The 15,373-nt window shown below is 49.1% G+C and overlaps 1 protein-coding gene and 1 non-coding gene across 2 annotated transcripts in view; one reads left to right on the top strand and one right to left on the bottom strand.

Moving 5' to 3' along the window:
* The first annotated feature begins 1,983 nt into the window (after positions 1-1,983).
* LOC101925080 (Down syndrome critical region protein 9) lies at positions 1,984-2,906 on the top strand. The gene has a single exon (XR_006696973.3). It is a non-coding gene; the product is annotated as a Down syndrome critical region protein 9 (transcript).
* A 389-nt stretch (positions 2,907-3,295) lies between these two features.
* Positions 3,296-15,373, bottom strand: part of VPS26C (VPS26 endosomal protein sorting factor C) — a 43,860-nt gene continuing 31,782 nt past the window's right edge. Inside the window, exons 4-8 of the mRNA XM_005548699.4 lie at positions 12,793-12,873; positions 11,808-11,882; positions 8,240-8,390; positions 7,679-7,831; positions 3,296-5,816 (exon numbers count right to left, since the gene is read on the bottom strand). Of these exons, the coding sequence (XP_005548756.1) occupies positions 5,734-5,816; positions 7,679-7,831; positions 8,240-8,390; positions 11,808-11,882; positions 12,793-12,873 (543 nt within the window). The 3' untranslated portion in view covers positions 3,296-5,733. The remainder of the gene's footprint in view (positions 5,817-7,678; positions 7,832-8,239; positions 8,391-11,807; positions 11,883-12,792; positions 12,874-15,373) is intronic.

Here is a 15,373-nt window from a genome sequence, read left to right as displayed (position 1 = left end):
TTTGATTCTACAAATTAGGTGCCCTTCTGTTTCTTAGTAATGTCACATTCTCTGACCACTGTAGCCACTTAAGATGGTCTCAAATATGAATAACTTTCAGTGGCCATAGTGGAGAAGATACTGACCCTGGAGGCTTATTCTCCCTCCACCTCTTCGACTCACATGTATGATTTTTTTTCCTCCCTACCAAAGTGGCTAGTTTTGACAGCCTTTAGGTTGCAGAATTGTTTATATTCGAAAGAAGACCTTACCTTCATAGAGCATTTTTTCCGGGCAACTGTTCTGCTTTGAAAGTTTTTAATATCTACTCCTCTTTGGAGTCCCAAAATGAGGTAGCTTGGGTAGATCTCACAATGAAAACCGATTTCTTTGCATAAAACCTTATTATACCTTTTTGAAAACCTGCTGGAAACAATGAATGGTGGCTTCAATAGTAATGGTTCACGAAGAACTGATCGTGTCCCCATCAATGAGGTCTTACCCATGGCAGAGCAATGGCGATCTACTGTAATTCTTGTTGGTTGTAGTAAGTTGGGGGAATATCAGGCCAAGAATCAACAGAGCTACGTGGCTTAGGCAGGTCAGTTTCTCTGTGCCTCAGCCCGCTCAGCTGTGAGATAGGAATAATAAACACCCCTCAGAAGGTACTGTGAGGTCACTCACTAAAGGACATTTCAGTGCTTTGAACAGGTCTGGAACATACCCCGGTATTTTTACTCTACATAGAAGAAATCAGTCCTAGAATATAATTAGATCAGACTTTCTGGTCCTTTAATCACTCAACCTGCTTCCTAAACTGGATCCAGCTGCAGATGACTGCGTTAGTCTCAGGACCTAATTTTCGTTTGACTCAGCTGATCAAAACTGAGACCATTCTGAGGCAGTAAACCCAAGGCCGATTCACGCCGACTTCCTAGAACTAAATCAAAAGGAAAACCCCAACTTTCCACATCCAAGTAACAAAAGGACCAGAAGCTACTACCTTTGCAACCCCCCTTTTTCCACGTGGCAGATAAGAAACTCTCAGTACCTCTGATTGGTCCCCTCCCACAGCCAATGAAGCTGTTCACAGGTCAAGACTTTATTTACATAGGAGTATAACTTTGTAACTTCAATCTCTGATTGGTTGCGTTCTGCAACTAATCAGATGCATAGGGTATAGCTTTATAACTTCAGCCTCTGGTTGGTCCTCTCCTGCAACCAATCAGACTGAGTATGGTCCACTACTTCACTTACATAGGGTGTGCACCAAGTAACCAATGGGAAACCTCTACAGCGTATTTAAATCCCAGAAAACTCTGTAACCGGGCCCTTGAGCCTCATGGGCTGCTCCCACCCTGTGGGGTGTACTTTCATTTTTAATAAGTCTCTGCTTTTGTTGCTTCCTTCTTTCCTTGCTTTGTGTGTTTTGTCCAATTCTTTGTTCAAGAACGCCAGGGTGACGTAACAATTCAAACCATGAAAAAGGTAACAGAGCCCTTGGGACGTCTCAACATGAGGTGACACAGCCAACCTGTGATGCATACATGGGAGCAAATGCATAGAAAAGCTTGTCAATGACACAGCAAAGTAAAACCCAAATGAAGCAAGATGAAGAATGGGCTGCACAGCAGGTAAAACTGCACCACGTTACAGACTGCTCGCCTGGGATGGAACGGTGGAGAGGTGCGCAGAGGGATGGACAAGCGCCTGGAAAGATGGATTTTTTTCCCCAGACTTCTAATCCTACTAACACTTCCATCCTCACAAGGTCGCTATAACAAGGTAACATACAGCACTTAGAAGACGGCCTGACCCAGAGTAACACTAATGTTCACATGGCTGCGACTCTCAGACCAAAATCAATAGCTGGTATCTACTGAAACTTCAGCAAGGCGAAACCAGGGGAATGGCGCTCCTTTGAGCAGAGCAACGCGCATCACATCACTTCCTCCGTAGGGGGAGGCTCCGGTCTCACTGGAGCAGCACTTCCCGGAAGAGCCCAGGATATTCGGGGACCGCCACTGGACAGCAGTCCAGGCCCCCTGGCGCCCAGCCTGCCGCCCTGTTACAGCTCTCATGCCAAGACGTGCGCCTAAGGGCAGGGATTCCCGCGGTCATTTATTCTTGGCGCTAAGCTGCCGCCTCTTTTCTATCACCACCGAGTAACGCACACCCCACCGTTTCCTTCCATTCTGAGTCAACCGCTCCAGCAGCTACAGGGGCGCCAGGTTGTGCGGGGTCAGCACCACCCGGCCCCAGGCTTTTGAAGCCACGCCCGGACGCCGAGGATGGGCAGCATTTGCCCTGTGAACTCTCGCACACGCAGGCTCCGCGCGAGTCCCGGGCGCCCGAGCGGGAATTCCCCTCCCCGTCACCAGCTCCAGGGTGGGGTCCCCGGGCTGGGGAGCCCAGACCCCGGCAGTCCAGCAGCCTACAGACGATCCACGTCCGTCGTGTAACTCACCGCGCTGGGGATCCGCCTCCTCCCGCCAGGGCGAGGGCGAGGGCGCCGTGTGTGCTGCGCAGGCGCGGTCCGTCCTCCCGGGTATGCTGCGCAGGCGCGCCCCGCCCTCCCGGTCACGCGCTACAGTGCTCGGGCACGGGATCACGCCTACAGCCCAAGAGGCTGGAAAAATGCCGCCCTGTCCCTGAACAGGAAGCGGAAGCAGGAAGGAACTGAGAACACTGGCATCTGCTACCGCCCTGAATCAGCGTTAGCATGTGGAGGCAACCTCAGCCCCCAGTTTTTTGAAAAGGTAATTCGGATTTGTACCCAGGAATTATGGTGAGGATAGAAATGGACTGGAAGGTTCCTTCCCCTTGCCCACCAAGACTCCAGAGCAGGTGGGTTCCTGATGTCTACTCTGCATGAAGCCCTGGGCTTTCCACACCTCCCTACTTTTCCTCCGAACTCACAGCACAGCTGAGCCAAAATGTATTCCTGCCAAAACGGGCATTTCCCAAAAGAAAATACTGTTTTAGATTCATTGTTCACAGCCTCTTTCCTTCGTCTCCCCTTCCTTTCCTCATCTCTTGCTCTAATTGGAGAATTTGACAACTCTGAACCTCTGACCGTGGACAACCCCAACTCCAGCAAGCCCGGGCAAGAATGGGGCAGTTGCAGCCCAAGGTAGCCAAACGTAAATTTTGCTTAGTTAGAGACCATGGAGAGGTCAGACCAAGAAGTGGAAGGGAGTGACTGGCCTGAGGCCTTTCTTTGGGCCACTTAGTGTTGAATGAAATGATAAATATAGCCACACTGTCTGGAAGCGCTTCAGGTAATAATTATTCTCTAAGGAAAGCAGTCATCATATTTATATCCATAAAATCAGTTTATTAAAGAAGTTACATAGCAATATACATCCCAAACCTTTTCTCAGAATTGTCATTAGCTTTTTAAATTCATTAAATATTTTCATCTCATTAAAAATGGTTTCTTCCTTTAAAATTTCCCAGAAAGTGTGGCCTCTGTTTTCTGCTACTCAGTTTAAACACGTCATCAGGGATAGATAATTAATAATGTCATGTGAGCATAAAAGGAGATTTATAAACCAGAAATGTATTTTCTGGGAACCAAGTTTCAAGTGACTCAGGTAAGTTTTATTAATTTCACGGGTGAAGCCCTTGGATAAAGCAGTGCCTAAATCAAGCTTGTTTACCCTTGGCATCATGTGACCAAACACTGTTGCAGGATAGTGGAAGTACAGCTTGGGAGGCCTTTGGCCTGAGCCTGTTTTGCCCAAGCCCATCCAGAATGAAGAGTACAAAGGAAGGCTAGTGTGTATGCAAAGCAGCATGGCTTATTTTGAGGTCCTATTAGTTGTGGGCCAACAAAACAGTGGCAGGATCTGAAGGAAGAAATGTATTGCAGCAGACCATATCCTTTAAACCACAAAGGGAAACTGAGGAAATGCTGGCTTTAGGCCAAAAAACCCTAGCTCAAAACACAGCTTCCTCCAGTGGCTCAGAGGCAGACCAAGTTCATCAAGTCAAGGACCTTTTCCTGCTACCACCTTGGGGAGAGGGGCCTTCACCAGCCCGCCCTGCACCTGGGTCTCTGCTGTTCAGAACCTACCCAGTAGCAACAGTAGCAAACATCCACGTTTTCCCCTTATGTAACTTGGGAAACTGTTGGGCACAGTGGCTCACACCTGTAACCTCAGCACTTTGGGAGGCCAAGATAGGAGGAACACTTGAGTCTAGGAGTTCAAGACCAGCCTGGGCAACGTAGGGAGACCCGTCTACAAAAAAATTTAAAAATTAGCTGAGTGTGGTGGCAGTCACCTGTAGTCTCAGCTACTCAGGAGGCTGAGGGGAGGGATGGCTTGAGCCAGGGAGGTTGAAGCTGCAGTGAGCTGTGATCCCGCCAGTGCGCTCAGCCTAGGCGACAGTTTGGAAAACTCTCTCTCTATATATATATATGTATATGTTCAGGGAAATGGCAGCGTGAGATTTTATGGCAGTTCTTGAGATTTCAGAAACACTTCAGCACCAGCCAAATCCCCCCATGAAAGCAAGGAACACTTTTCCAGTTGCCTAAACATTTTAAAGTTACAACGAAAAATGTTGTGAAAAGAACTACAGAGGCCGGGCGCGGTGGCTCAAGCCTGTAATCCCAGCACTTTGGGAGGCCGAGACGGGCGGATCACGAGGTCAGGAGATCGAGACCATCCTGGCTAATATGGTGAAACCCCGTCTCTACTAAAAATACAAAAAACTAGCCGGGCGAGGTGGTGGGCGCCTGTAGTCCCAGCTACTCGGGAGGCTGAGGCAGGAGAATGGCGTAAACCCGGGAGGCGGAGCTTGCAGTGAGCTGAGATCCGGCCACTGCACTCCAGCCTGGGCGACAAAGCAAGACTCCGTCTCAAAAAAAAAAAAAAAAAAAGAAAAGAACTACAGAGGCTGGGTGTATTGGCTCATGCCTGTAATTCCAGCACTTTGGGAGGCCAAGGCGGACGGATCACAAGGTCAGGAGTTCAAGACCAGCCTGGCCAAGATGGTGAAACCCTGTCTCTACTAAAAATACAAAAACTAGCCGGGCATTGTGGCAGTCACCTGTAATCCCAGCTATGCAGGAGGCTGAGGCAGGACAGTTGCTTGAACCTGGGAGGCAGAGGCTGCAGTGAGCCCAGATCACGCCACTGCACTCCAGCCTGGGTGAAAGAGTGAGACTCCGTCTCAAAAAACAAAAACAAAAAAAACCTACAGAATAGAGTAGGGGTAGAAAGAAGTCATGCATTTCCAGTGGCTAGCACTTTGCGCTCCGCCTTGGCGAGTATCTGCAAACTTCCTGACCATCGAGTGTACCTGCAGCCATCCTGGATGCCAACTGGCCACAGACCCTTTGCTATGGGGAGTCCCCGGCTACATCTATTAGCAAGTTGGAGAGAGGTTTCATTTTGTCCCCATGATCCCACTCTCCAGCAAAGCTCAAACTGCTGTCACAATTGTTTCTACCTAAAAAGGAACATAGAAGGCAAGAGCCACAGTCAATGTTTTCTGTGAAATGGTCTTGCAAATAGCATTAAGAAATCTTGAATTTCAAAGAAAAGGTCTGATTAGAGGTGCCTGTTGGAAGCAGAAGCCTCAAGAAACGAGGAAGGAAAGTTAATTTGAGGGTCTGTTTCATTTCTGATACAGAAGAATCACAAAAACAAGTATATGCCGCTGGCTGTAGCTCCCCTTAGGATTTGGATAACCAGCTGGATTTCCAGACGGCCACTCCCGTTTTCTGTGCTTCCCTCCTCCGGGCTATATCCTGCAGAGCTTCAGCGGGAAGTTCTCCGTGATGAGGTGGTCAGGGTGAAGAAGCACCACGATGTTAACCTCAAATTCTGAGATGAGAAAAGAGAGTGGGTTTATGCTCACGGTCACCGAGCAGCAGAACCACATGCCACCACCACTGCAGGCGCAGGAAGCTCCATCGGCGAAGGAACACCCGCTGCGGGTGGGTTTCACTGCTGTCCCCTCAGCACCACCCCAACCTTTCAGCCAAACCAGTGGAGATGACTATGCTGATGTCAGACTACCTCTGTCAACTTCCTCTAAGTGAATTTTTGTCCTCTCATCTTGGAACATGAGTGATCAGGCTTCACCAGCTACACTTTCCCTGTCCCTTTGCTTTCCTAAAAAGGATATTCTAGAACCCTTTCAATTCATTTGTATTCCTTTGCCTTATTTTTACATTTCCCACGGTTCTTAATGAAAAAGCAGACGGTGAACCGGCCCGCAGCTGTCTGGGCCCATGTCCCCAATCCCCAAGTGAGAAACAGTCTTCAGATTGGATACTATTCATCCATCACCTTTCAGCAAACAGGCTTCCTTCTCCACCGACTCTTCAGCTGCTATGGGTGAGCCTTGTTGATCACAACAATAGGGGTGTGTGTGAAGAGGAAGCATGTGAAGACAAATAAGCGCCATGTCCTTCCCCAGTGTGATGAGGGTGGCAAGGGCACCATGTGGGCAGAGGGCACCCTGTGCCGAGCCCCACACTGTGGCAGCTCAGCTGCAGAAGGGGCCTTGGAGTCAGTGCCCACCTGTGGCTGGGGTCTGCAGGACAACATCCTCGTGTGGGGCTGTCCGCCTCTGCCCAAACATCAGCCACGAGAAGAGATGGCCACCAGCAGTGCCCGGCCTATCCCTCCTCACTTTATTGTCACTACATTAGAGCCCTCTGGGCCCTTCTTGCCACCACCCCCTTCAATGGGTTCCCCAGCTTTCTTAGTGTGCCCCCGGGAGGGTGGAGGGTGGAGGGTGTGGCTGGAGTGGACAGAGAGGGACGCCCAGTAGGCATGAAAGGGAGCTGGCGGGGGCTTCCCTTTTCAGCAGGAAAACAGCTGCATCGGAGCCGCCATGCTTCCCAGGCCGAGTGAGTGCCAGTCTCGGGCCTGACCATGCATTTGAGGTCACTGCACAGAGTTGGAGGGGAACACACAGAGGTGCTGCTCTGGTTGCGGACACAGTGCTCACTCCTGACCTCCAACCTAGAGGTCCCCGAGCCTTTCTGAATCACTGTCCCTTCCTACTGGGTCTCTCTGTTCCACTTCTTCATACTGTCAGGTGATCTCCCAATTAACATGATTCTTATTAAGATGGATGTACCATTAAAATATTTATAGGAAGAGTTAAAAACATGGAAATGTTCATGATGTAATGTTAAGGGGAAAAGGCAGAATATAAAAAGGTGTCTGTGACCTGATTCAGATCCCATGGTTAAAATACGAACACAGAGGTTCATGGAAACTCACTAGAGGCACCCTAGGCTGCAGGGCTCAAGGCCTTCCTGCTGCTGAGTGCTCACTCTGGGGTTCTCACCGGCCCTGGACCTTCATTCGGAGCCACCCTCTCAGCAGCCACACCACGTGGTGCTCACTCATGTGAGTTTTCTTCATGGAGCTCAGCGTCACCTGCCCTTGTCTACACTGGTATGGGTCTGTGTGTTTCCCCGTGTGACGGTGGAAGTTCCACAAGCACCAGGACTGCCTGTGGGTGTGTCCCCTGTGCGACACAGCAGCTCCTTAACGAGGTTTTGTTGAGCAGCCGAAGGGCAGCAGGCTCTGAGCTGTGTGACCCACAGCAGGCCCTGGCACTGAGGGACTAAAGGGCGGCAGGCTCTCAGCTATGTGCCCACAGCACGCCCTGGCACTGAGCGGCCCTTCCCATGAGCCCATGAGGGCTGGAGGCGAGTGCCACTTACCCACTTTGAAGTTAGTGGTCTCCAGCGTCGGGCAGGTGAACAGCCTGGGGAAGACCATGTAGATGGGGACAGAGAGGCCCCGGCACACGTCCCCGTCGGCGATCTGAATGTTCTGAATCTCCGTGGCGTCGCGGGCATAGCCTTCTGCACACCCTGGGGAAGGGAGGCCACATCACGCCGTCAGGGCCAGCAGAGGCTGTGGGTCTATCCCTGCACTGGCACCACCCCCCAGTCTGCTCCAAGAATCCTCCAGGGTCCCCTCACTTTCCTCAGACACGCAGTTACTACCATGAACAGCCACGCTCTTACTTTTGCTTCCCCGACATCCTCTCTGTTTTTGGAGTCAGGGTCATGATCTGCTCTGTTGCCCAGGCTGGAGTGCAATGGTGCGATCTCAGTTCACTGCAGCCTCGAATGATCTTCCCACCTCAGCCTCCCGAGTAGCTGGGATTACAGGGGTGCACCACTGTGCCCGGCCCCCCAGCATCCTCTTAACCACGGAACTCGAGGGTGGCAGTCGAGGGGACAGGCAAGCACAGGGCCTGGTGGCGCGGCCCTCACCGCATGTCTCCACGCGCACCAGCTGCAGCTCCACGCTTCTGATGGCGGCTTCCGAGCTCTCTACCACCAGCTCTCCCGTCAGCGGCTGCGTGATGACACAGTTTGTTGAGTTGAGATGTCCTCGAAGGAGAAATTTGGGAAGCAAAGCTCTCTAAAACAAAATGAAAACAAACACCTCAGAATGCAGGAAGCGGGGGAAACTGCTCCATACTTTGGTGCTAATAAAACCTGGAAGCGAAGCTGGGTAGTGGTTACACAGTCCACCAGGACCGTCTCACAAAACGGGAAGAAGGGAGCCAAGTACTGAAGTCTTGGACATTACCAGGCTGAATTATTCAACAACTCTCTACATATGGCACCTGACTGACACTCCCTGTACAGAGAATGACTCAGAACCATCCTAATTGCCTAGACTCAGAGCTAGAAAGCTCCTTCTTACCAAGAAATAAGATACGAAAAAGTCTGAGGGAGTCGCCAGGGTGTTCAAGACAACCTGACACACACACGGTTAAAAAAAATAAATACAGAAAGTCCCGGTCAGGCCCAGTGGCTCAAGCCTGTAACCCCAGTGCTTTGGGAGGCAAAGGCAGGAGGATCACTTGAAGCCAGGAGTTCAAGAACAGCCTGCGTAACACAGCAAGACCCCATCTCTAAAAAATGTTTTAAAAATTAGCGGGGCAGGCTGGTGCACACCTGTAGTCTCAGTTACGTGGGAGACTGGCATACTACTGTTCAACAGAAACATGATGCAAGCTGCAAGTGGAAGCCACATATATAATTTAGAATTTTCTAGTAGCCACATTAAAAAGGAAGGTAAAATTAACCAATATATCAAAAGTGTTATCACTTCCACATATAATCAATATCAAAAATATGAATGATGTTTTACATTCTCCTTTTCATCCTGAGTCTTTGAAATCTGGTATTTACACGTCCATCTCATCTACTTGGTCCAGCCATGTCTACAGGGTCAATGATGATGTGTGGCTGGTGGCCACCTGACCAGGCAGTGCAGCTCTGGACCTGAAAAGCCTCGGGCTCTGGACCTGGCAGTCCCCAAAGGTACAGACCTCTGAAAATGTCTACATTCAAGATGGAGCTTTTGTTTATTTATTTTTATTATAAACATCTTTAGAGACAGGGTCTTGCTCTGTTGCCCAGGCTGTAGTACATGGCTCACTGCAGCCTCACCTCCTGGGCTCAGGCAATCCTCTTGCCTAAGCCTCCCCAGTAGCTGGGACTATGATCGCATGCCACCACACCCAGCTAATTTTTACATTTTTCTTCTGTAGAGACAGGTTCTCACTATGTTGCCCACGCTGGTCTTGAACTCCTGACCGTAAGTGATGCTCCTGCTTTGGCCTCCCAAAGTGCTGGGATTACAGACATGAACTACTGGGCCTGGCCAAGACAGAATTTTAAAAATAACTAAGAGAAGCTATTTGTGTAGAAAAACAAAAAGCAGTAGCAGTTCACATTAAAATGCTTTTAGGCAACTGATGAAAAAGGACGGCTTTCAACATCCAGCTCAAGATACTGACTAAAAAATCATTGTCCCTCTCCACCCACTGACACGATATTAACATATACAAATAACATAAACCTATACTACTTTGCGTCTGAGCTCCAGCCTCCCTGCAGCTCCTGTAACGCTATCTTATGTCCTTCCAATAAATCTCTTTTCTACTTAAAAAGCAGAACAAAAAGCCACCAGTGGCATTTTGTGAATAAGCAATTTTCTTTTATTTGCTTTATGTGTTATTTTCTTATTTTCCAACAATAAACATAAATGGTTCTGTCAAAAGAAAAGTTCTTTACGTTTATAAATAAACCTATACCTAGAAAAGCCACAAGGAACGCCCTGTGGGGACCACCCAGTGAAGCGCTTCGGTGGGACAGAAAGTGGACAGACAGCGTGGCTCCCAGGGGTTCAGGGCACCCGTCTTCCAGGTGGCAGGGGGCCCGGTGAGAGCGGGGGCGCTCAGGGGGCATGTGGTCAGCCTGCCATCAGGCGGGGGCCTGCGAAGGGCAGTAGGCGGGTGTCACAGGTGAGCTCACCAGACCGGGGAAGCTGCCACAGGCTGGCACCACAGCTTCCCGCAAAGGGGATCTCCCACCTGGAAAAGCAGACTCGGGGCAAGGTAGGACAAGTGTCCCGTGTCATTCACGGCCACAATGCAGACAGCGAGCCTCTGGACTCAGGAGACAAGCTGCCCACAAACACCCCCGCCACGTGCCACACCCAGGGCAGAGCACCTCTGACGAGTGTGTGCTGAGGACCAGGAGAACAGGCTGTCACTGGGGCTAAGGATACATACAGCCTCTTCAGTAACACGCACACACTAGATCCCCTTTCATAAATGTAAACTGACAACCAAGGATCAATACACATTTAAGGAAAACAAAAGCAAGAAAAAGACACACGCACTCGACAAGCAGAACCAACCCCTGAGAAACAGAATCAATACAGGAAACGGAGATGAAAGGCCCCTGCAGCCGTAATGGCAGCAGCAGCTATCCTGAAGAAGAAACGGTGTCCGGAAATGAATCACATTACCGCTGAGGTCAGCGCTTCCGCAGACAGGCTACAGAGGGTGGGAGACAGGAGTCTGAGTGGCCCACTGGGGTCGCATGCCCTCAGAAGCCGGAGAAGGGAGACGTGCAGAACAGAGAGTGGCCTTTCCTCCCTCACCTGTCTGAAAGGCTCCCCACGACACATGTCCAGCCTCTGAGGGACAAGGCCGATGACCTCCCAGGGCCCAGGCCTCCCAGCTTATAGTTAACTTGATCCTAGTCACTGTGGTCCAGACAGAATAAAGAATTAGAGGAAGGATGAAAAGTTCCATCCAGGAAGAACTACAGGACTCCACTGTCTAGGGGAAATGCACGGAAGGAGATGAGAGCGCAAGATCAGGGAGGCCGGGGCCAGGCAGAGTTTTGAACGGGCCCAAGTTCACCGCGCAGCTCGAGTGACCAGCTGAGGCTCCACCAGGGGCTGCCACTGAGAGCCAGACAGCCCTGTCCTGACGCAGGAGGTGGGAGGACTGGGCCGGCACTGCCCAGGCGTCTGTGTCCTCACTGTACCTGCCCCGGCCGTGAGGCGTCCACCACTGCAGAGTCTTTCAAAAGCAGGTGCTGCCCGGCCTCTGTCAGGTGGGAGTGCCAGGGGAAGAAACTGCCAACTAAACCTCTGTGGAGGATGACAAGAGGCCAGGGGGCCGGCGCAGGCCCTGGCTAACCATGAGAAATAAAGGGACATGGCTGTGTCACGGGCAGCGGGGGATCCTGGGGGCCTGTGATGCAGTACAACTGAGGGAAAACGGTGAAATGAATAGACAAATACCCCTCCCTGAGGAACTCTTCAAAAAGCATTCTTCTTTTAAGCTGCTTTTCTGAGCTTAAAAAGGATATCAAATTGAAAATACTGAGTAATTTGGGTACAAATAATCAGGAATCTCTGCTGGCTGTGACGTGATTACCAAATAAAGACCACCCCGGCAACAGCCAGTCTGTGGGGTCTGGCTGCTGGGAAGATACCCACAGCATTCGTCTGCGCAGGCCGTCTTACCTCTTTGACGTTCTGTAAGGTTTCAGGCGTAATCGTGAAGTCCACGGGACTGGGAGTAAATTTCCCCTTCTGAGGCTAAAATGAGAGGTGAAACCAAAATCAGCAGGTGAAGGCCAAGAGTTCTGCAGGCCAAACAGCTTGTCCCTTTCCAAAATGACCCAACGGCAGCCTGGCGGTGCAGGAAGCACGGGAGACTAAGAGGAGCACGCCTGGGTCCTGAACATAGTTCTGTCAAATTTCCCCATCTCGCTGAAACTCAGTTTCCCCATCTGTAAAATGAGGGGAGGGATGTCTTAATCTCCAATGTGCCTCTCAGGTTTGGAATTTTAAAATCAGATCTAAGGAACAGAGCAGTGTTATTGGCAAGTACTTATTTGAAACCTCTCAGCACAGTGGCCCTCCAAAGGGCTCTTCACACTTCCCAGATGGTCCCACTTCACAGACGAGGAAAGCGGGGCAGAGAGCTCAGCGACCTGCTCAGCTCAGTGGTAGAGCTGGAAGCTGAGCATCAGGTTGCTATTAGCCTCTGAGCTATAGAGCTGTCTACCTGAAGAATCATACCTATCAAATAACTATAAATGTTACCCAAACAGCAGTTAACAGTGATCACCTCCACGTTACATCATTTCAGAATCTATCGATACAGCCGAGCTTCATGAGAGCCTGCCTGGCATCTTTTATCCAGGGGCTGGGATGCGAAGGGCCACTGTACCACCCAGAGAGCCGGGGGAGGAAGGGTCCTGCCCGATGTGCTGACGTGGAGTCCCTCTGGCCCGCGGCCTCAGCTGGGGGACTCCGGGCCAAGGACAATGATGCACACGTGATGCTCATGCCACTGACTGCCTCTGACCCAGGAGTCTCTTGTCTTCCGCCAGCACCCATGAAACAGTAAGAGGCTAAATTATTAGCTTGTAAATAGGGTAAAATCTCAGACCCCCGGGGAGATTCCTATTATCAAGCACCAGAGCCCCCGAGTGAAGCTTACAGCGGAGTGAACGATAAATTCACAGGTCTTTGTCAAGTCCTTGGCCAACAGAGACCGCCTCATGTCGCAGCGCAGTGTGTACTAAAGGGACAGTTGGAGGAAAAAGGTCATTTTAGTGGCATCTGCTTTCATCTCGGAATTATATTCAAAGAGACAAGTCAACATATTTTAGAGAAACATTGTACAATCAGTGTCTTATAGAAAATTAACATACATAATAGGATAGTTAATGTGCAAAATAAATGCATTTCTATTTTAAAAATGAACCACTTTAAGGTTATTCTTCGATCTGTTTGCACAGCCGTCCTGCAGTTGGACCCACTGGCCAACAGGTGCACGGTCCCACCCGTAGCAGGAGCAGGCTGGCGGGACAGAAAGGGCAGCGCGCTGAGGAGCAGAGGCTGGACCAGATCCCGTTGTCCGCCTTATTGTGCGAGCCCAGACAGATAACACAACTTGTCTGAGCTTCGGCTTCCCTTCTGTAGAATGGGCTCTCAACACTCACTCGCAGCGAGACTCCAGTGAGATCATGTGTGACAAGCACTTAGCACAGGGCTGGCAGACAGCAACGCCTGGAACACAGCAGCTACTTTGTAAGTGGGATTAGAAAATCCATGCAGTGAGGACTGCAACCTTGGGATAGTACCCAGCATGTCACAACCCTTCCTTGCTGGGCACCCACTCTGAGTGCAGAGCACTGCCCAGGGCACCAGAGCCAAGCTCAAGGTCACACCTGGTCCTCAGGGAGCTTCTAGTTTACTGAATATGCAATAACCCACACATCCATCAACCAACTTCCACACGGTCAACTCATGGCTAATCTTATTTATTGAAACATCTGAGTTCCCTCTCCACCTGCCAACACTCAGATGTAGCCTACACCTCAAAGAAAAAGTGGGTTGGAAAAAAATGTAGCATCGTGCTTGCACACTTGCTTTTTTAATGTGGCAGAGCCGCGTTCCATTTCTCTGCTGTCCCTAGGTTAGTCTTCTGAGCTGGTTGCTACCAAGGTGCCTACTGCAAGGTGGGCTCTATTCCCCCAAGGGGAGCCCCACTGCAGAGCTGGTATTGAGCAGGCTTTGAACAGGGACTGTTGCTTCAAATCCCTGTCTATGAGCTGAGAAACTGTTTAAAAATGTAATTCTATAGCAAGATCACTGTTGTAATGCCAGTTTAAAAAAAAAATCACATAATCCACGTTTAATAAAGTTAGTTGTGGTTTTAATCATCCAGGAAAAACTTTAGAATTATGCCAAAAATAATTTTCATAACTGGGACTCTATGCATAACTGAATCTTCCAAGAAGCTATATTTGTATGAACAACCTGTCCACATGAAATAAGAAGTTACCATATATTTAAGATACTACTGGGAGAGTAAAACATTGTTTAAAAGAATCATCCCTTGTCTGCAAAGATCTTTATATAGAATATATATACAACATATATATTATCTTTTTAAGATGGAGTCTCACTCTGTCGCCCAGGCTGAAGTGTGGTGGAGTAATCTTGTTTCACTGCAACCTCCACCTCTCGAGTTCAAGCAATTCTCCTGCCTCAGCGTCCTGAGTAGCTGAGATTATAGGCACCCATCACCATGCCCGGCTAATTTTTGTATTTTAGTAAAGACCGGGTTTCACCATGTTGGTCAGGCTGGTCTTGAACTCCTGACCTCAGGTGATCCACATGCCTTGGCCTCCCAAAGTGCTGGGATTACAGGTTCACGTGAGCCACCGCGCCTGGCCTAATTTTTGTATTTTTAGTAGAGACGGGGTTTCACCATGTTGGCCAGGCTGGTCTTGAACTCCTAACCTTAGGTGATCTGCCCACCTCGGCCTCCCAAACTGCTGGGATTACAGGCGTGAGCCACTGTGCCCAGCCCTGTCCAGTTTTAAAGTAGACTCCTATAAAAGGAATTTTTAACTTTGACTAGGATCTCTATAAATTAGTGCTGAATATACAATTTCAGTAGACATTTTATGTTATAGTATAAACTCTTGCTAGCACAGTTACAAGAGTAGAACAAGCCTAATAAAACTTGCCTACAATTTAAATTATTGTAAAAAGAAGTAGTAGTTGCACAAAGGACAACTCCGGAAGACTGATGATTGTATGAAGTATCCAATAACAAAGACAAAAATGAACGCAACATGACTGAGATGTCAAGCCCTTGATCTAAAAAATGACAAGCAAACCAAGCCTCTGGAAGTCAGGAATATAATACTTGTGTTTTATACATATACATATATATGTGTGTGTGTGTGTATATATGTGCATATATATATATATATATATTTTTTTTTTTCAATTAAAAATTTTTTTTTTCTTAAGAGATGAGATATTGCTATGTTGCCCAGGCTGGACTTGAACTTCTGGGCTCAAGTGATTTTCCCACCTCAGTCTCCCAAGTGGCTGGGTTTACAGGTGCACGCCACTGCACCAAGCATGTCTATCTTTTAAATCCTTTATTCTGCTTTATGATTTTTACCATTTTACATTGTTACAACACAATTTAATTTATAAATGAAAACTTTCTTGGCATATAATTTAAGAAAGATGATATTAGGGTTTAGCAACAAAAG

The sequence above is a fragment of the Macaca fascicularis genome, chromosome 3 (assembly GCF_037993035.2).
Source record: "Macaca fascicularis isolate 582-1 chromosome 3, T2T-MFA8v1.1".
NCBI classification, from domain to species: Eukaryota; Metazoa; Chordata; class Mammalia; order Primates; family Cercopithecidae; genus Macaca; species Macaca fascicularis.
The sequence above is the reverse complement of the archived record's forward strand: the minus strand, read 5'-3'. Positions and strand labels throughout refer to the sequence as shown.